Genomic DNA, 21087 nt, shown 5'->3' with positions numbered 1-21087 from the left:
CGATCCCTCTCCTGAAAAATAATTCGTAAGGATAGTGGTTGGCCAGGGGGAAAGTGTGTGACAGGGATTCTCTTCCCAAATATTCTGCCTCAACGGGACAAAGGGCTGATAGGTTCCTGGGTTTCTTAGGAGTCAAGCAGGACAGAAAAGGAAGAACAATTCACTCTCCTCAACACTTAATAAATTGTGCTTAATTGTTGTCTTCTGGTTGATCTCCACAGAAGACTGGAATTTCTTCATGAGCAAGTACCTAGTTTGCATAGCAGGCTCTCAACAAATGTATGCTATCTAAATTAGTGTTCATTGAATGCCTAATTCTTATGGATAGTTCATTATATTATTTAAATGCAAACTATTCCTAAAAACAGTTCATAAAATTTTGCCTGGCATTTTTGACAATTTTTGACAAAATTGCCTGAATTTTGCATTCCCTTGGAATATTCTTTACACTATATTCACACATACACATATGTGTACAAGTATATTTCCTTAACAAATTCATATTCCAGCATCAGAATATTAGATTCCTGAAAAGCTGGCATCAGTCCAACTTTCACATGTACCATTACAAATTTTGAAGTAATGGAATTTTAGTTGCAAAGACTGAGTATAATATCAATCTTTTTCAACCCCACTATTAGTATGCCAATCTGCGTGGCTTCAATGAAATCTCTATCTCAGACCCAATGTTAGAGATTAATAATTATTTAATGAATCATATGGGTTCCATTTCACCATATAATTCCAAACCAACAGGATTATATGGTATATAAATGAAACCAAATTCGGAAATGCCAATTTCTAAAAATAAATAATGCTTTTCAAGAAGGTAATAAGCATATAAAACATCTGCCCCAGTTATGAAACAACTTACACTATAAATCTGAAGATTTTTTTTTCTAAGCAGAGGTATACACTTGTATAAAAAAGCAAGCAATACTGCCATACATACCAGTGACCACAGCATTACTTTCGTCTCTATTATCAGTCTCAATAGCTCCATAAGATTTCAGCAGCTCTTTCATTTTTTCATCTTCTGCCTCATCCAAAGCAGTATTCTGCTTTTGATTCTTTTGATTTGGGTTTGCTCCATGTTGTAGTAGAATCTCAGCTGCCTAGAAGATATTTTCCCAAAGTTACCTCTACAGACACCTTTCTGCTTTCATTATAAGACAGCACCACTAAAAGTTATCTAAGCATTTTGGTTGTTTTTAAAAAAAATGTTTGTTTATTTTTGAGACAGGTAGAGTATGAGAAGGAGAGGGGCAGAGAGAGAGGGAGACACAGAATCTGAAGGAGGCTCCAGGCTCTGAGCTGTCAGCACAGAGCCCAACATAGGGCTCAAACTCATGGACCGCGAGATCATGACCTGAGCTGAAGTCAGATGCTTCTGACCCAGGTGGCCCCAAAAGTTATCAAAGTATTAGAAGCTATCAAAAAGTTTGCAAACTCTGGTCAAGAAAAGTTTTGATTAAATTTGATATGACAACTGTAAACTGTCCTCATGATCTGTCCTCACAGGAGAACCAAACACAACGACCTCAAAGTGCCAGATATGGAAACTTCATTGCAGTTAAGAAGCAAACATAGGTAAAATGATGTGCAAGATTTACTCTATCTCTTTAACAGAACTCTTTGTCTTCCTCCAAACTGCATTACTATTTTACCTAATAGTAATAACTATTACTATTTTAGGTATGTTACTTGTTCAAGAAATTTTATGAGCTAGCACGAGAACCCATAACCGTCCTAATAATGTCTATGCACATGTGTTATGCATCCTAAAGAGTGGATTTATATGTTAAAGGAAACTTAGAAATAATCTACTCCAACCCCCAACATTTTAAAGAAGAGGAAACTGAGGTCAAAGAGCCTGTGACATTGCATGGGGCGTGATTTATAAATTTATTTATATTAGAATATAAAGTTGAATAACTCAAAGGCGTTGCATATTAGAAATTTGTGAATTACCAAAGTTAAAGGTGTTATTAATTAGTTTATAGTATAAGTCAGTTAGTGACCAATAGCCAATGAGTCCATCCGTGTGACGCAAGTGACTCAAATCACTGAAAAACCTGATTAAGAGAAGATGGTCAGGATTTTGTTAAAAATAGAGATCTGCTATGTGTCAGTGGCTTTTCTCTTTTTCCTTATTTCCAGGTATGGAGAAGCAGAGAAACTTAGGAGCAGATGGGCCAGTGAAGATGATAAGGACAGCCCCTCATCTGTTCCATCAGCCCAGAGTTAGCATAGTATAAAAGAAAACACATCTGTTTTAAAGTTGAGCATTGAGAATTCACTCCGGTTACTTACTAGCTATCCTTGAACAAGTTTATTTACCATTTGAGCCTCATTTTTATCACCTACGAGAACTAAATGTGAGTCCTTGTCAAATATCTTGTACTACTGGGTCTTTAATGAAAGGAGTCCCATCTGAGTAAAGGCATTTTGTTTTGTTTTTACAACATGGGGTGAGCAGTACCTCAATCCAGTAGTTTCTAAGCCTGAGTGACCAGTAAAGTCACCTGTGGAATTATTTAAATATACAGATTCCTTATACTCTCTTTCCACTACTATATGGGGGAGAGAGAAAGCTTTTTTCTTTTTTTTTTTTTTAACAAAGGAAGCTTTTCTAGGATTAAAAATTATGCCATATCAATAATGACTATTCTGTGTGTTAGGATGAGGTCTTCCTCTAAGGCCTGACCTTTAAGGTATTAACATGGATTCATTTAATATATTAGTTTGGAGGACACAGAGAACTCAGTTCATAGGGAATGGGACCCTGAACAGCTATTTTTCAGTAACGCCTAAAAGAAGAGCCACAGAGCCACAGGCACTAGTAAACAGGAATGGCTAACAGTTCCAGGCAACAAGGTAAGGTGGGCCTGAGGAACAAAGAGCTTGACAAAAATTAGGTGACCAAGAAGTAGGCCCCTTGTTTGACTTTTTTTAAAAATCAGCTTTACTAGGGTAATCGCTACTATAACCATGACTTAGAAACATTCCATCATCATAAAAAAATTCATTATGGTTCTTTACAGTCGATCTCTTCCCACCTCCCTTTGGCCCCTGGCACTCAGTAATCTGCTTCAATCACTATAAAATTTGCCTTTTGTAGTATTTCATATGAATGGAATCATATAGTATAAAGTCTTTTTTGGTGTGGCTTCTTTAAGTTAGCATGACATTTCTGAGATTCATCCATATTGCTGTATTAATGGTTTGATCTGGCTACTTGCTAGCTGGTATGGGAACAGTGTTGTAACAATGAATGGAAGTTACACCAATTCTGCCATGCAGACAGACATGTTCAGGAATGCCTGTAATAAGTGCTTCTAAGAATGCTACTTGCTAGGTATGGTGAGAGTAGTGTTATTTCAGGGAATGGAAATTACATATAATCTGCAATGTATATGGTATTAAGGATACATGTAATAAGAGGTTTCTAAGAAAAAATAGTTTGTTCCTTTTAATGATGTCTCTGTGTATTCTTCTATTTATCTCTTTATCAGCTGAGAGACATTTGGGTTCTTTCTAGTTTTGAGCTATTATGAATAAAACTACTGTGACCATTTGAGTATGCATCTTTATATAAATAAAAGGTTCTTTTTTATGAATTTTGTCTCTCTGCTGAACCTCTAGTTTAGTTCATGTATTATTTTCCTGGTTTTACTAAGTTGTCTTGTAGAATGCTGGGCTTCTTTAAAACAATTATTTTAAATTCTTTGCCAGACAATTCATAGATCTCCATTTCTTTGGGGTCAGTTACTGGAAAACTGTTGTGTTCCCTTACTGGAGCCATGTTTTCCTGATCTGTTTTGTTCCTTAAAGTCCTGTATTGCCATCTTTACATTTGAAGAGCAGTCACATCCTCTAGTCTTCACTAACCAGCTTTGAAAGAGACGTCTTCACCAGTCAGTCTATCTCGGAATTCTGAGGCTTTCTTAGATGGTTTTCTATAGATGTATTTGCTACACATTTCTTNCCTCTATGCCTTCTACTGATCCCACAAAGCCAGACCAACTGGCTTTTGTTTGCATTTCCAAGGGGGGTGTTCTCTAAAATGTCCCCTGAAATCCTACAGAATTGAACTTCCTGTGTTGGCTTACTAGCAAGTCTCCAAAGGCTCACTCTTGTTGCTCATGAGAGTGTATAGGGAGCTGGCCATCGGGAAGGGTACTCAAAGGGGTATGAAGGTGAGGTGTGCAGACCATTAGAGAGATCCAAGGAGCTACCTGGGGAGTTCTACAGGTGACGCATCTCCAACAAACTGTAGGCAGGCTTCCTGATGGGGGTCCACAAACTAGAACAACTGTGGAGCAGTTAGTAGCATCACCAAAGCTGGTGAGTTCTAAGCCTTTGCTGCTGTGTTCCCAGCCTCTCCCAGCCCCTCATCTTGCAGATAACCTCAGCTGAATCCAGGTGAGGCAAGAAAGAAGTGTGTCTCTTGGTGTGTTATTTGTATAAGAGAAGAATGTGGTAAGAGAAGAATTGTAATTGCCAGCTAGGATAGTGGATTTGTCTATTTCCCATTTCTTTTATTTTTTAAGTTTTTAATGCTTATTTAGTTTTGAGAGAGAGAGAGAGGTTGGGAGGGAGGGAGGGAGGGAGGGAGGGGCAGTGAGAGAAGGAGACACAATCCGAATCAGTTTCCAGCTCTGAACTGTCTGGACACAGCCCGACGTGGGGCTCAAACTCATGAACCATGAGATCATGGCCTGAGCTGAAGCTGGAGGCTCAACCAACTGAGTCACCCAGGTGCCCCTATTTCCCATTTCAATTCTGCTTTTTCTTCATTTATTTTGAAACTAATTACTGCGTGCACCCACATTCAGGATTGCTATGTCTTCTTGGTCATATATTCCCCTTATACTTATGAAATGTCCCTCTTTAACTCTGACAATATTTCTTGCTCTGAAATCGACTTGTCTTATGCTTCCAGAGTCACTCATTCTTTTGATTATTGTTTTCCTGGTGTATCTTTTTTCCTCATTTCCTCTTCTTCATAGCCCCTGGGAATCACTAATCTATTCTCTGCCTGTATGGATTTTCTTATTGTGGACATTCCATATTGATAAAATAATATGTGGCCTTTTGTATCCATCTTCTTTAACTTAGCATAATGTTTTCAAGGTTCATCCATTTGGTAGCATGTATCAGTACTTCTTTTTCTATGGCTTACTAATATCTTATTGATGTATACCACATTTTGTTTATACATTCATCCATTGATGGACATTTGGGTTGTTTCTGCTTATTGGTTATTTGGAAAATAGTGCTATGGAGATTCATACACAAATGTCTATGTGAACATATGTTTTCAATTCTCTTGGTTACACACACACACACACACACACACACACACACACAAGGGAATGATTTGCTACATAGTATGAAAACTTGCTTTAACTTTTTGAAGCAACTGCCAGACTGTTTTCTATAGCAGCATCACCATTTTACATTATCACCAGCAGTGCGTGAGAGGTCCAATTTTTCCACATCTTTGCCAACACCATCTTTATTTTTCAAAGATTTTTTTTTGCCAAGTACAGAATTCTAGGTTAACAAGTTCATTCCCTCTTGCAGTACTTTTTAAAGATGTTGCTCCTTTGTCTAGTGGCTTGCAAAATTTCTGATGAGAGGCTGGCAGCCATTCTAATTGTTCCTATATACACATTTGGTTTTTTTTAACTTTATGTTTTAAAGATTTTTTTCCCTTTTTTACTGGCTCTCAGCAAGTTTATTATGGTATATGTTGGTGCAGTTTTCTTCACTTTTTCTTTACTGGCAGGTTGGTAAGATTTTTGGTTCTGTGGATTTACTGTTTTCATCATATTTTGATAGTTTGGTCTTTATTCTCCAAATATATTTTTTTTTCTGATCAGCCCCCTCCTTTAGGGATTAAGCTTACATATATATTATATATCAATATTACCCTATAGGTCACTGATGCTTTCCTATTTTGTCTTTGTTTTTTTTTTCAGTCTTTCTTCTCCTTTTGTTTTATTTTGTATAATTTCTAATGTTTTATCTTGAAATCCACCGCACTTACTTTTTAGTATTTATAGGCTGTTAACTAAGCCATTTGGTGAATATTTCATTTCACATGTTTTATTTTCATCTTTCATAGTTTGGGTCTTATTTACACCTTGCATTTCTTATCATGTTTCTGTTTTCATCTACCTTTTCGAACATAACAGAGTTTATTAGTTTTCTATTACTGTATAACAAATGACTACAAATCTGAGTGCTTACAGATTTATAATAAAGTAATACAAATAATACAAATTCACTCTCACAGTTTCGTAGGTCAGAAAAGTGAGCATGGTACAGCGGGGCTATCTGCTCAGATTCTTCACTATGCTGGAGTCAAAGTGTCAGCATATTCTGTGATTGTCACCTAAGGTTTAGGATCCTTTTCCAAGTTCACTAGTTTTTTGGCATAATTCATTTCTTTGAAAGTTTATGACTAAGGTTGCTGTATTCTTGTTGGCTGTGGATTAGGGACTGCTCTCAGCTTCTAGAAGCTTGCTGCAGATCCTTGCCACATGGTTCACTTTGAGGCTTTCCTTCTTTTAAAGGATTTACTTGATTAGGTTGGGCTGACTCACACTCAAAGGGAGGGGATTATACACAGTGTATATAGGTCAGTGAGGGCGAATCTTCAGGACCATCTTAGAATTCTGCCCAACACGTGGAGTATATAATTATAATATTTGTTTAACATCCTTTTCTGCTAATTCTGTTATCTATGTCATTCCTGGGTCTGTTTTGAATGATCATTCCCCCCCAACCCTCTGCTTATAGATAATATTTTATACTTTTTTATTTAATCAATTTTGGACTGGTTGATAGACATTTTGATTTTTATATTGCTGAATGCTGAATTTTATTGTATTCTTTTAGATGTTGTTGTGCTTTGTTCTGGGATAAATTTAGGTTACTGGAATCAGTATGATCTTTTTATTTTTTTTTAACATTTATTTATTCTTGTAAAAGGCGAAAGATTTATGCGATCTGAAGAGAAACCAGAGTATAACATTTATTTATTTTTGAAAGACAGAGAGACCAAGCATGAGTGGAGGAGGGGCAGAGAGATCAGAAGACACAGAATCCAAGGCAAGCTCCAGGCTCTGAACTGTCAGCAGAGCCAGACACAGGGCTTGAATCCACGAACTGTGAAATTATGATCTGAGCCAAAGTCAGACACTTAACTGATTGAGCTACCCAGGTACTCCATATTTTCTTTGAAATTTTAAGGTGAGTCCAGAAAAAGGACTGATTTGACTCAACTATGCAGGAAATACTTATCTGATGCTTCCATGTTTTAAAAGTTCCCACCATTCTGGCTGGTACAAACATAAGCCACTCAGCCCCCTGTAAGCTCCAGCAATGGTTCTGCCAATCCTTCCTGCTGGCTCTTTGCCTAATCTTACATGGTTTTCTTAAACATATTTTTAGGTCAGCCAAGAATCAAGGTGATTCTCCTTCAAGTTTCTGGAAAGTTCTCTGTGCAGATCCTTTCTCTCTGGTATTTTGCCCCATAAATGCTAGCTGTTGGAGACTTTTAAACTCCAAACTCTATCTTCTGAACTTGAGACCATAGAGCTGTTCATATTTTTTCTCTTCCTATGTTTCTGCCTGGAGACGCCTAGTCCATATGGTAGGGCAACCGTAGGATTTGCCTCCCTTCTCTCAAGGAGGAGAATGCTCTGTGACGTATATTGTACAAGGTCTCAAACTGCTATTTTATATATTTTTTTCACTTTTGTAGTTAGGATGGGAGGGTATATCTTGTCTCTCCCTACTCTTTCTTGTACGAAAACGGATGTCCATCCTCACCCACTTTGTATATTTTTCTCTCACTCTCCTTTTCCTTATCTTCTTATCCTCTTCATTTTACAAGGTAAAATAAATGACCATTTTGGAAAAAAAAACAGAAATGAAGATTTAAAAAGAAATTAAAAGTTGGAAAAAATAGGTTGTTGAATAACTTTTCATGCAGTAATGCCAACAGTAAAAAAATGAAATACAAGAATTAGATTTATAGGATATAGTAGGATTGATACTGATTAGGTCTATAATACCATGTATTTACCTCTCCTGCTCTCTTTTTAATCTTTCTAGTTTATCTATCCATATTCTATCTTAAGACAAATAAATAGGGACAAAAGGGAAGAAATTAGAAATAAAATGAACCAATAATCAAAGAACTAGTGCAAGGAGGGAAAATTAATGAAGATATGAGGAAAGATGCTGGTAATATACCAGTGTCAAAGAAATTAAAATATCTTTTAAAATACCACCTCCTTCTTTCAAATAGAACATTTCTCTTTAAAATAAAGGCAGTAGTGATGTGGAAGGTTACTCTAAATGCAAACTTTGTCTATACTGCCTTAACATAAGATTGAGCAATAGCAAATCACGCCCCTTGAGCTAAGTCCAGTCTGCTGTATATCCTTACTACAATGCTGTAAGAAATCTACGCTAAGAGTACAACTGTATATAGAGCTCTGTAAGTCCTTTTAACAAATTCTCCAGTATAGGGGTAGAACGGGGACCTCCTTATTTTCTTTGTTTTATATTGCATTTTTCAGGGTAAGTCTAAAAACCTGATTTTCCTACTATGAAGTTTCGGTCCTTATTTAAGTGGTTTCACTTTAAGTGGCCTTTTCCTTTACATATAACCAGTAAGTTCATTGGTTTAATAATTCTTCCTGCTTCCCTTCCTCCATTTCATGGCCACATAACCTTGAGACTTTATCCTAGAGACTAAACAGCTCCTTTGGTCAAAAAAAGCCACTCTGGACATTAGCCCACCCATCTGGTATTATTCCTAATCATTAGATTATATCTCTTATCTCTGCAAATCACGAATTCTATACTATTCCTTCACATGACTACCTTTAAACTGAAAAAAGTGGGGATATGCTTTCATGAAATTAACAAAAAATCACCAGGCTCTTAAAAATATCTAAAGACAAATAAATTGGTGTTAGTGAGAGGTTCAAGGTATTTTTTATATGAACCTTAGTTTTAATATTGTTATTGGTAATGGTTTCCTTAGCTCTTTTCCAAAGCCAGTGATTTTTCCTGAAATCTCCACTGCCTATTGATAACAATAGAAGTCTTCTCAGATTTGTCAAACAAAGATGAGTTTAAAAATCTTAAGAATTTTAAGGTCTAGATTTGAAATGCAGTTTTACTGAAGTAATGACCTCAGTAATTTTTCTTGTGATGGCTGCCTGATTAAGAGAAACAAAGAAGAAATATACACAAGCTCTCAGCAATAAGCAACATGCATTTTAACCCATTCCTTTGAAACCTCAAACCCACTGAGAAATTGAGTTAAAAAGTCTGTCAACATATATCATCACTATAGTTAGACTCTTATGTACAACAGCAAATCATTTAAGACAATTAAACATGAACTGTATTAAATTTATAGCCTATGTTTACCCCGAGCCCTTTCATTTTATTCTGACATATGTGAATTTTATGAATAGAGACAATGGAAAAATGATTAGGAAGTATGATTTTTCCAATCTATATACAATATCTTATCTTCATTTATAATTTTAAGTAGGTTTTAAAAATCATTTACTTTAAGGAATCACTTTAGTGCTCAGTTTAAAATATCTTCATTTTCTTCAATCACTTTTCTAAGAAAAAGTAATAGGCATGCAATCTGACGTGCACTGTACCTTTAAATGACTGTTGGCGGCAGCATCATGTAAGGGCAGAATCCCATCTAGGTTTTCACAATTAACATTAGCACCAGCTTTTAACAGCTCTACAATTATATTGTGAGATCCCTTATTAGATGCCTCATGAAGTGGTGTCCAACCTAAAAAAGGAAAAAAGAAAGAGCCAAACAAGCTGCTATTTACAAATCAACATTCATGTAGTATCTCCATTCTTAAGTTTACTTGCACTAATGGAGTATCTATATTGATTCAAATGTATACACTAAGCATTAGACAAGAAATTATACTGAAAACTGTGACCTTAAACTGTGTTTCATTTTGGGGGACACCTGGGCGGCTCGTTCGGTTAAGCATTTGACTCTTGGTTTAGACTCAGGTCGTGTTAAACATATGTTAGAGCCCCACATCCAAGCCCCTGCTTAGAACTCTCTCTCTTTCATTCTCCCTCTCTCTCTGTCCCTCCTATTCTCTCTCTCTCTAAATAAATAAATATATAAACTTAAAAAATGTGTTTCATTTTTTAAAACAAATCGATCTCAGGAAAAATACTCCTGGATACAAGTGTCGAACAGAAGACTCCGAGAACATAAAATATAATGGGACTAGAGTAAATACTAATATGTCAATTTCTTTCAACTCAGATATTAAAAGAGTATGATCATGTCTGACTTTTTTATTTGTATCACTGCATTGTCACTTATCTCTTTCAAATGATATATGATTCTTGAAGTCAAACTTTGAGTTTTTCCCTCTGTTAACTCCTCACACAAGATTGGTTTGTGCTTGAGCAAAATATTAGAAGATCAATTTAAAAAATGGAAGCTTAAAATTAAAATAAGAAAGAGAGACAAAAAGAACCATGTAAAGAGAGGAGAAAGAGAAGGGACAAGGAAATGGGAAAAAATTGGCATTCTCTCCAAAGTGAGAGAATAGTATTAAGGCCTCCAAGAAAAAGGCCTACATAAAGTTCCTCTTACTTTCCATTCCGTATACTCCCTCTGAATGCTCCCATATGTATGTTAAAAACTGTTTCAGAGAAGGTTATTTTAGCAACTAGTGAAAATCAAGGTAAACTGAACTATTCAACTAAATAATATATTATAAAAAAGATAGTTCAAAGTTAGCAACAAGGGTCAAAATTGGGGTAGGGTGGATGAAATGTGTAGTTCAGTGAGTTCAAGTGATAAAGGCAATTAAAATTTAAAGAACCCAAACCTGCATGATCTTTTAGATTCACATCTGCTCCAGATTCTATTAGAGCCTTCACCAGAGACAAATTTCCTCTTCTGGAAGCCAAATGAAGCCGGCTTTCCCCTCTAGCATTCTTCTTATTGATTCCAGCTGTTTTCATTTCTGTAAATTTGCCAAGCAAAACTGAGGCTTGTTTTCTGCCAAATGCTGATTGTTACAAAGAAGCTTAGAAATACAGAGCACTACCTCAAAATATCCTAAGTAAGGTACACTATACAAAACATACATAAATATCATCATTGCTATTACGGTTTTAAAATATAACCTGTAGAGAAACTGTAGAGCATCTAAGCACATTACATTCATTCTAACAGCTATTCAGTCACTCGATCATAAGATTAAAATAAACTTGGTACAGTTCTACACTCCTCTCACTCAGTAGTCTAACAATAGATAACATTTTTCTTAAAACAAGTTGTGATTTTATAAAACTCCTCAATTCTCTATCTCAGTGAGTGTGTTGCTGATCACAAAAGATGCCAAAACCCGAACTATGGTCCATTGAGTGGTTTTTCTTCCATAAAACATTCTGTACAATATCATTATCCAAAGATTTTAAAATATATTTATTTTCGAGAGAGAAAAAGTGTGTGTGTGTGCATGAACAGGGGAGTGACAGAGAGAGGAGGGAGAAAGAATCCCAAGCATGCTCTGCGCTGTCAGAGCTGAGCCTGAGGCAGGGCTCTCACACAAGAACCGTGAGATCATGACCTGAGCCAAGGTCAAGAGTCTGACACTTAACGGACTTAGCCATGCAGGTGCCCTCAAAGATTTTTAAGTCTTTTCTTTGCACCACAAGTTAGAAAGACCTAAGTTGGAGCTAAATAAACAAACAAACAAAAGGACCATATTTACACCTCAATTTCTTCCCTAAACCATGCTAAAATAATAATAAAAAATTTTTTTAATACCATGCAAGGAAAAAAGAAGAGGAAACAAGAGAGGACAGAGGCATCAACAACTTTTTGGGAACTGGAAAATTAATGATGGAGAAGAGTTAGCTGACTTGGTAGAGCGGGGGGAATGCCTCAACCCAACTGTCTGTAAAGAGAATTATAGAGAAAGAGAGCCCACCTGAGCCCCAGCACCTGCAGGCATCAAGTACCATGGAAGGCAGGGTGCATGGAACTGGGCTAGAAATGAAGAGATTGACTGAAAATAAATATATATAGAAAAGTTGGTAATCCAAGCTCCCTTCCCCAACCCTGAAGTATCTGGCAACCATTTCTCTTACCAAGATCCCCATCCCCAAGCCAGTAAACTGGAGGTTATTTTCTGTAGACATTGTATCAGAGAAGCTTCAGAGTGAGGCATTAAGGCAAAGGTGAGGTTTAGAGTGATGAAACAGAAAATATTCATTACACCAGCAGTTCTCAAATGAAGTCCCAGATTAGCAGTTAGCAGTGTGACCTGGGAAATGTGTTGGAAATGCGAATTCTCTAGGTCACTCCAAAAGCCTACTGTAGAGGACAGACTTTAAGATAACTCCTGGACCACCTGGGTGGCTCAGTCAGATGAGTGTCAGACTCTTGATTTCTGCTCAGGTTGTGATCTCGAGGTTGAGAGACTGAACCCCTGTTTGCGATTCCCTCTCTCCCTCTCTGCCTCTCCCCTGCCTGGACCTGTGCTGGCTCTCTTTCAAAATAAATAAACTTAAAAAAAATCTTCTAATGATCCCCACGTCCTGGTGTTTATGGCCGTGGATAATCCCTTCCTCTTGAATAATTTGCTTCTAACCAATAGAAGACCTCAATATCGAGGGTATATTTCACTTCCTTCATTAGGCTACAAGAGATTGTAACATTTTCTGTCTTGCTAGCAAACATGAGCTACCACCTTCAACTTGCATGTTTTGATGAACCAAGTGGACATGCTGGAAAAACTCATGAAGGAAGAAATTGAGGATAACCACAAACTGGCCACAACTCTCAAGGAACTGAATTCTGACAACCACCACATGAGCTTGAAAATGGATCCTTCCTTGGTTGAGACTTCAGATGAGACCTCAGCCTTGGCCAGCAGCTTGACTGTAGCCTATAAAAAAACTGAGCACAAGACCTGCTTAAGCCATGCCCAAAACCTGATCTACAGAAACTATATTAAAAAATGTGTGTTGTTTGTTATACACGAATAGATAACACACTTAATACGTATTTTAATAAGTTTTTTAGGTGATTCTGATGCAGGATAAGGTTTGAGAACCACTGCATTAAACCTTAAGATCCTCTCCCTGCTTCATTTCCTAAATGTCAGAAAGATGGATTCTTTGATTATATGAGTCACAGGGAATACTAACAGCCTCATGTCTACCTTCCACTGACATTCAGACAAAATCATATTGCTCTTTAGAAATTTGCACGTATAGGAGGATTAGGAGGAACTTGACGGAGGAACAAGGGGGAGAAGAAGGGCGGAAATGGTGGGGGAAAGGGAGAGAGGCAAACCATGAGAGACTCTTGAATGCTGACAAAAACTGAGGACTGATGGATGTGTGGGGGGGGATGGGCATGGAGGAGGACACTTGGGGGGATGAGCACTGAGTGTTATGTGGAAACTAATTTGACAATAAACTATTAAAAAAAAAAAAAGAAATTTGAGCTCAGTGGGGTGCCTAAGTGGCTCATTCAGTTAAGTGCTTGACTTTGGTGCAGGTCATGATCTCAAGGTTCGTGGGTTCAAGTCCTGGGTCGGACTCTGCGCTGACAGCTCTGAGCCTGGAGACTACTTCAGATTCTGCATCTCCCTTTCTCTCTCTGCCCCTTCCCTGCTCGTGCTCTCTCTCTCTCAAAAATAAACATTAAAAAAAAAAAAAAGAAATTTGCAATCAGGAATTCTTTACTGGAACAATAAAGAGATTTTACATCTATTATATATTCAATATTATATATACATATATAGAGAATATATTTTAAAGTTATGAATACCCAAAAGGGCAGACCTGCAGTTTTCAAGTTTGAATTGAAAAATCTCTCCCAATCATTGTTACTGTGAATGGTCTAAACACTCTCACCTTGTTCTTGGTGTGTTATAGCAAAGGAGGTAAGCACATAATAAACATTTTGGGGAAAAAAACTCTAAAATTCTTCAACGTTACTGTCATCATACATTTCTACACTATGTAACTAAAATTTTAAAATAAAATCTGGGGGCGCCTGGGTGGCTCAGTAGGTCAAGTGTCCAACTTCGACTCAGGTCATAATCTCACGGTTCAGGGTTCGAGCCCCACGTCAGGCTCTATGCTGACAGCTAGCTCAGAGCCTGAAGCCTGCTTCAGATTCTGTGTCTCCCTCTCTCTCTGACCCTCCCCTGCTTGCTTGTGCTCTCCCTNTTAATAGCATATTTTATTAATAAATTAAAAAATATTATTTATTGATCAATAATATATTTAATACTTTGTGTTGATTAATAATATTAATTTTTATTTTTTGAGGTTTTTTTGAGAGAGAGTAGGGGAGGGTCAGAGAGAAAGGGAGAGAGAAAATCCCAAGCAAGCTCCATGCTGTCAGTGCAGAGCTTGACGCAGGTCTTGAACCCACGAACCATGAGATCAAGAAACGAGCTGTAACTAAGAGTTGGATGCTTAACCGACGGAGCCATCCAGCTACTCCAATATTATTATTTATTCATAAAATATAATGCTATTAAATGCTCAGCTTTCAATGACTTTATATGTGATCTATTCTTTATTCTCTGGAAGCTCAAGATCCTTCATTATATCTGCAGAGATTCTGTTTCTAAATAAGGTAATATTCACATTTATGTAAGATACTATCACAGGTTCCAGGGATTAAGACAAGGACATGTTTTGGAGGACCACCATTCAACCCACTGCAGAAGGGATGTTTAAGAAGGTCTTCAGATTACACTGGAGAGAGGGACAATGAGAGAAGGTTCTCAGAGAATGCCTAATCCAGTGTCCTTCCTACCTCTTAAGAGACAATAGATAAATGAACTTTTTGGTGTTTAATATTAACCTGAAGTGGCTTGGCCCAGCCTATTGTTCACCACAGACTTAGCTCTAAGAACTATCAAAAGATAGTTAGGTTGTCCAAATTGCCAAGCACACACAGTTCATTCATCTGACAAAATGAAAACCAGTGGCTACTCTTTAATTTCCTTTATGTTGAAAGGGCTCCCTGGAAGTATGTTAAGTGATCGGGCATAGCTCAGATGTGCTGCCCCCACTCAAATATCATTGCTGACTGTTTATCTTACCTCCTCTAACATTTCAAGTTAAAAGTCATAGGCAGAAATATGACAGGAATGTATCTGAAGACTAATGGATTCTCAAGTGGTACTTTATAGTTAAAACCATCTGATAATTACAGCTGAAGTAATTTTACAACCTAGTGAATGAGAAAAAAAATCAACAGTACATCTGAAAGTTTAGCAATTCCCTGGAGTAGACTGGGTTGCTGGGACAGACCATGTCAACTTTTACCTAGACAAGTACAGAAATACAAACCTTGGCTGCAGGCAGCTTTCAAGAAGTTTTGTCTTTTTCTCAAATTCTGAACTTTTTTGTGTCCTTGGATACTTGCAGACATGTCAATTTCAGAATTGGTTTTTTCTTTTTTCTCACCATTTCTCATAGTGTTTTCATCTCTGTTGATATTCTTAGTCAATTCCTCATCTGAAAACCAAACATTTTGCAACATTAGTGCTACAGTTCTCCTTACTGGTTACATGATTAGAAAAGAGTCTGGCCACATAACTGTTCCAAGTTTCTCTTCCTACCTGGACTTTTGTGTTTGTTTCTATTTTAAGGGAATGAAAGCCTTAAAAAATAGTTTTTAGGGGTGCCTGGCTGGCTCGGTCAATAGAGTATGTGACTCTTGATCTCAGGGGTATGAGTTCAAGCCCCAGGTTGAGGGTAGAGATTACTTTAAAATAAAATCATAAAAATACATTTTTATATATGAAGTTTGCTGGATACAATTCTTATGGGAATACAGTGAATCACTGAAATCAAATGAACTAATAATTTCCTGCTATGGAAATGTTAGGTTAACTGATACTAAATATGTGCTATATTAAAAAGAAACAAAACTTGATAGAAATACTGTTTATTAACTTTTATCAATATCAGTTTAGCGACAATCTTTGATAATAATAGTTTGATTTTCAAAGTAAACAATATTACTTAACTAATAGTATCCCTAAATTATAGTCTACATGTCCTGATTCTTGTCAGTTTGGGCATGAGTGGAATTCAGTTAGAAATTTCTATCAAATAAGTAAATCTTTAAGAAATGTGTACAAACCAAGAAATACTATTAATACCTGGTATATTAGAAATTTCCTTCTCTTCTTTTTGTCTAAGTTGTGAGATGTTGGTCAATTCCTTATTGATACTGTCAGTGGAATAAAAAATTATATTATGTATGTTTTTTCTCTCTGGAGTATCTTGTTTCCTTTTTTCAATTGTAGTTGTTTCTATTACATGAGAACTAACAACTGAGGAAAGAGATCTGTTGGAAGAACTTGGTTTTCGGTTTTCATCATTGTAATCCCTTTTAGTGTCTTCTCCCTCATTTACCTTTTCCACAGTATATATATCTGTTTGATCCATTAAATGATCTTGAGGTCTTCCGAAGAGCTCCACATGACCAGTCAACCTTGAAGTTTCCTGTGTTGAAAATGTTCTTGGATAAGTCAGGGAAGTATGGTCAGGACTGCTATGTGAATGATCAAAAGAAGTTTCACATGTGCATTGTTCATCATTTGTAACATGTTGTTCAGGACCTACTGTATTATCTGAATCAGAAAAATCAACAGCTTCCTGTTGTGGAAGTATGGTTAGACTGCAAGCTTTTAACTTATTTTCCTGTGAAAAATGGTCTTCAGAAGGGAAAACCTGTTGAAAATCCATTTCTTCTCTATTCGTTATGTTCTCTTCGTAATTATAGTGGTTTTTGCAACCTGTGGAACATGCCACTTTTTTAGATGTTACCGTCTTCTCAGAGATACAGCAGTCGTCATCATCATCATCAAATTTATCCTTTATAAAGGATGCAAAAGAATTTTCCCACTCATTAAGGCTCTTACCTTTTTGACCCAAATTACTGTTTTCATGAGAAGGGCTAATGTGCTGTTGTTCTTGGTGACTGCGAGACTGTTGATGTGTAGTGACAAGTGGTAACTTCATTTCTTTCTGTAAGCAAAGTCCTGAGAAAGGAACAGCTTCAGCTTGGTCAGTGGATTCCAAGCATTTTGTTTCTTGATTATCTGATAAATCCAGGCTGTGGATATGTGTCTCTTTGAGAACTGAACAAGCCTCAATACTGTTACCTAATCCATTTTTCAGATTGGACAGAGCTGGACTACAAAGTTTATGTGACTTTTCTGGAAGGTCATCAAAGTCTTGGAGAATATTTTGTTGGCCAGTAATCAATCTGTTTATTCTTCTGGAAAAAGAAACAGCGATTGTCTTTCTTGGAATGCTTTCTTGTATTGCGATGTCCACTTGAGTTCTTTTATGTCGTGTATTTCTTCTTCCTCTGGCCTTAGACACATTTGTGCTAGAACCTTTGATATCCTGGAGACTGTCTTTTCTGAGTCCTCTAACAGAGTGTATTTGGTTAAGAGTTGACTGCTTATGAGTGGATTTACCAAATCTTCTGTCTTTGGAATCTTTTTGGTAATGTTCATATACATCTTTATTTATAAATAAACCTTCTTTGCTTCCTTTATCAACTTTTACATCTTCTGACTTTAGTCTGTTGGAATTTTCATCACAAACAAACTCACTGAGATTTTTAGAACTGAATTTTGGTTTCTAAAGAAACAAAACATACAGTTAGTCTTAATTTTCAACTGTAGCTCTGCACTCAATTAACTCAGGATTGTTGATAAGTGAAATCATTACTCCATTCAATTTTATGATTTGATCTAAACACAGCGTCTGATGGGATATATACAATCTGGTATTTCACAAAAGAAGACTATCAGAAAAAGGCAAATGTAGTAGATTAAGACTTGTTATGTATACTAATCTATATTTTCGGCTTCACATTTTAATTTGTTTTGCCAGTATTCAGCACTGTTAATCTTATTAAGCATAATACAAAATTTAATCTACCTAATTTTAATAGGCTTTAAACATGAGCAAATGAGAATCCTTTAGAAATGCTCTCCTCTCCCAATTGTTATATAGAGCTAGAATTGAGAGTTTTTTCATCTAATATCTTTGACAGACTATAGGTAGGGCAGGAGGAAAAGGGATTTAAAAACAAGAAGATAGGGGCGCCTGGGTGGCTCAGGTGGTTGAGCATTCGACTCCTGATATCGGCTGAGGCCATGATCCCAGGGTTGTGGGACTGAGCCCCATGTTGGGCTCCACGCTGAGTGTGGAGACTGATAAAGATTCTCTCTCCCTCTGCCCCTCTCCCCTGCTTGCTTGCTTGCTCTCTCTCTTTCTCTCTCAGAAGAAAAAAGAAAAAGCTTCACAAACAAACCAATTAAAAAAAAAAAAAAAACAAGATGGCAGATATGCTTCCAAACCGATCTGCATGAAAAAATTATTGTGGGCTGCTAAGATTAAAACAGGGACACTGCTTCCTCTCACTCACCACAACCCAAGCACCAGATGAAGAGTTAACAGCCCACATTATAAAGTCTGAAGGGATGGATTGACACCTCTGGCTTAGGACAGAAGAAATTCAACATGGCTGATAAACCCCACAGCTCCATGAAGAGGAGGAAAAAGGAAATGGCTACTGACACATCAGTGTGCCGAAATATGCTACCTTTCCTCAATTGCTTCCTGAACTAACAGCCCAGAACCTGGTTCTCTTGTAATTAGAGAATCTAAAGGATTCTCATTTGCTCATGTTTAAAGCCTATTAAAATTCCATAGTTTTTTAAAAGCAAAGGTGAAGTCACTGTTCCTGATGAATGCTTTAGCCATCTTTCCTTCCACTCTGATAATCTATAAAACAGGCAATCTATAAAAACGTTTACTGCTAAACAGCGCTATACCTTGTGCTGGTGTACATCCTCTATGTCCAAGGGGTCAGTGCTGTTCTTTAGAGCTGTAAACAAAAAGAGAAAATCAAAGAAAAGAGCCTCCAGTAGTCAGATCTAAAACCTACAAGTCCTTTGCTATGAAAAAACCAGAAGAATAAGTGAAATTATGCAAACACTTTCCATTCAAATTGGAATATATAACATTCCTATAACTAATAATTTTCATATTTATTAGAAACCTCATACTATCTTGAGAAGGCTGAAAACATTTCTGTAGGAAAAGCAATATGGCACTAACAAAATAATAACAAAGATGGGCAATGAACTATTCTTTTGTTTTCCACAGATATATCCAGATATGCAGCTGTCAGCAAACTACTTTTATATAGCAAAAAATTATTTCATGATTAACTGGATTATCATTTCCTAATATGTCTGCTTAATAAGGTTCTAATTTGAATGCTTCGTTCTCTCAAAAAGTGAAACATACTTTCATGCATAGAAAAGGCCAGTCTTGAGAACGCAGAAGAAAAAAAGAGATGGCTGACTAAAATATACCTAGGTTGATAATAAAAGTACTCTTTTATTAGTTTCTCTTTTAAATCCTAGAGGTGGAATTAGCTACCTATATATACATTTGGCCTCAAAAGAGAAAAACCTAGAAACAGTGCCTTCCACATTGGAGGCATGCAATGATTATTTAACAGAAGAAGGAATAAATGAACATCTTAGGTGTGATATGTAAACAATATAAAATTCTTCAAATACATTATGAACTAGAAATGTAAAAATATTTTGACAGAAGTGTAACTGGAAAAAAGAACATTTTATTTTGTGGGAATAATTTTCATGATAGCAATTAAAATTACAAGGTGTATAATGAGGCCTGGCATTCACCTACTTACTCATACAGAAGAAAGTAGGTTCATAGGATGTCCTTCAGTGAAGCAAACAGGCTCGGAGCACAGGCTCTGCAGTCTACTCCTAACTTTCTATCTTTACTCATTTGCTTAGCAGTTGGGTGACCCTGGGTAAGTTTCTTAATATCTCTGCCTCAGTTCCATGAAATGAAGGAAGTAATTAGTCCCTGTCTTACAAAACTGTTGTGAAGATTAAATAAGATAATCCAAGTAGAGAGTTTAGAGGAGTTCCTGACACACAGAAAGCGCTCCATTATTAATTTTATTTTTTTTTCCAAAGAGCAGAAAGGACTCTGTGCCTTTCCTAACTTTGGTTCTTAAATAAAAGAGCAGGAAAATGTTTCACAGGAACCACCATTTTGGGGATGGTTCCTAAGAGAATCTGGAAGCTAGAAAAGGGCTTTTATCTCCTCTCAGTTTCAAGGGTCTATATGCTCCAGTATAACCAACTTAAAAAAAATCTATAAAGATATAAATTTTGAAATGGTGAATTTTGGTGATGAAGCTGGAATTCTTTTCATTCTGTTATTCCAAGCTTTTGTCATGTGGAAGGTACTGTACCAAAGTAACTTACATACGTCGACTCTAATCCTCACAGTAACAATCCCACAGATATGTAGGTAGAGGAGTAAGTATTATAAGCCCAAATTTACAATGAGAAAACTGAGTATTAATATAAACTTATTAAGCTGTAACTTAGTAAGGCTATAAACTTATTAAGAATGAACTCTTGTGCTATACCAAAGTAGATGTATTATACTCCAAGAAAAGCACCAAATATTGCATGAGGGAGTTTTTTTATCCATAATTCCCGTAACTAAAAGTTATTCAACTGAAATTTAAAAACAAAACCTCTAAACTAATTTTTGATTTATATTGATAAGTCAGCTAATAATTAATGACAGACTTCAAAAGTTAATACAAGAAATATTCAAACCACCTAATGAAGCATGATAACACAGCCCAGATTGTTAAATTCCCTCACGAAGGAAGAGTGGGACCTAAATCCTAAGAGAAAAGGCTTGTGATCCTTTTCCATGAATAAAATTCCCTTGGGTAGGTATAGGTCAGAAGTAGGTGTTAGTGAACAGGAGATTCTGGATTTGGAGGAAGGGCTATAATGCTAGAGAAAGCACTTTCAGAAAAGCAAAACAATGAATGCTATCATAAAATAGAGCAGTAAAGAAATTATGTAGATTATCAAAGCAAAAACTTAAAAATATACATGCTTTTGCCTC

At 36.5% G+C, this 21087-nt stretch overlaps 1 protein-coding gene across 1 annotated transcript in view; it reads right to left on the bottom strand.

Annotated features, from left to right (window-relative positions):
- Positions 1-21087, bottom strand: part of ANKRD31 (ankyrin repeat domain 31) — a 130494-nt gene that overhangs the window by 40031 nt on the left and 69376 nt on the right. Inside the window, 6 exon segments of the mRNA XM_077759843.1 lie at positions 953-1115; positions 9708-9850; positions 10926-11063; positions 15427-15594; positions 16245-17739; positions 18942-18994. Coding sequence (XP_077615969.1) covers positions 953-1115; positions 9708-9850; positions 10926-11063; positions 15427-15594; positions 16245-17739; positions 18942-18994 — 2160 coding nt within the window.

This window comes from Crocuta crocuta, unplaced genomic scaffold (genome assembly GCF_008692635.1).
Source record: "Crocuta crocuta isolate KB4526 unplaced genomic scaffold, BGI_CrCroc_1.0 scaffold162, whole genome shotgun sequence".
Classification (NCBI taxonomy): domain Eukaryota; kingdom Metazoa; phylum Chordata; class Mammalia; order Carnivora; family Hyaenidae; genus Crocuta; species Crocuta crocuta.
Note: the sequence above shows the minus strand (reverse complement) of the source record. Positions and strands in the feature narration are given on the sequence as shown.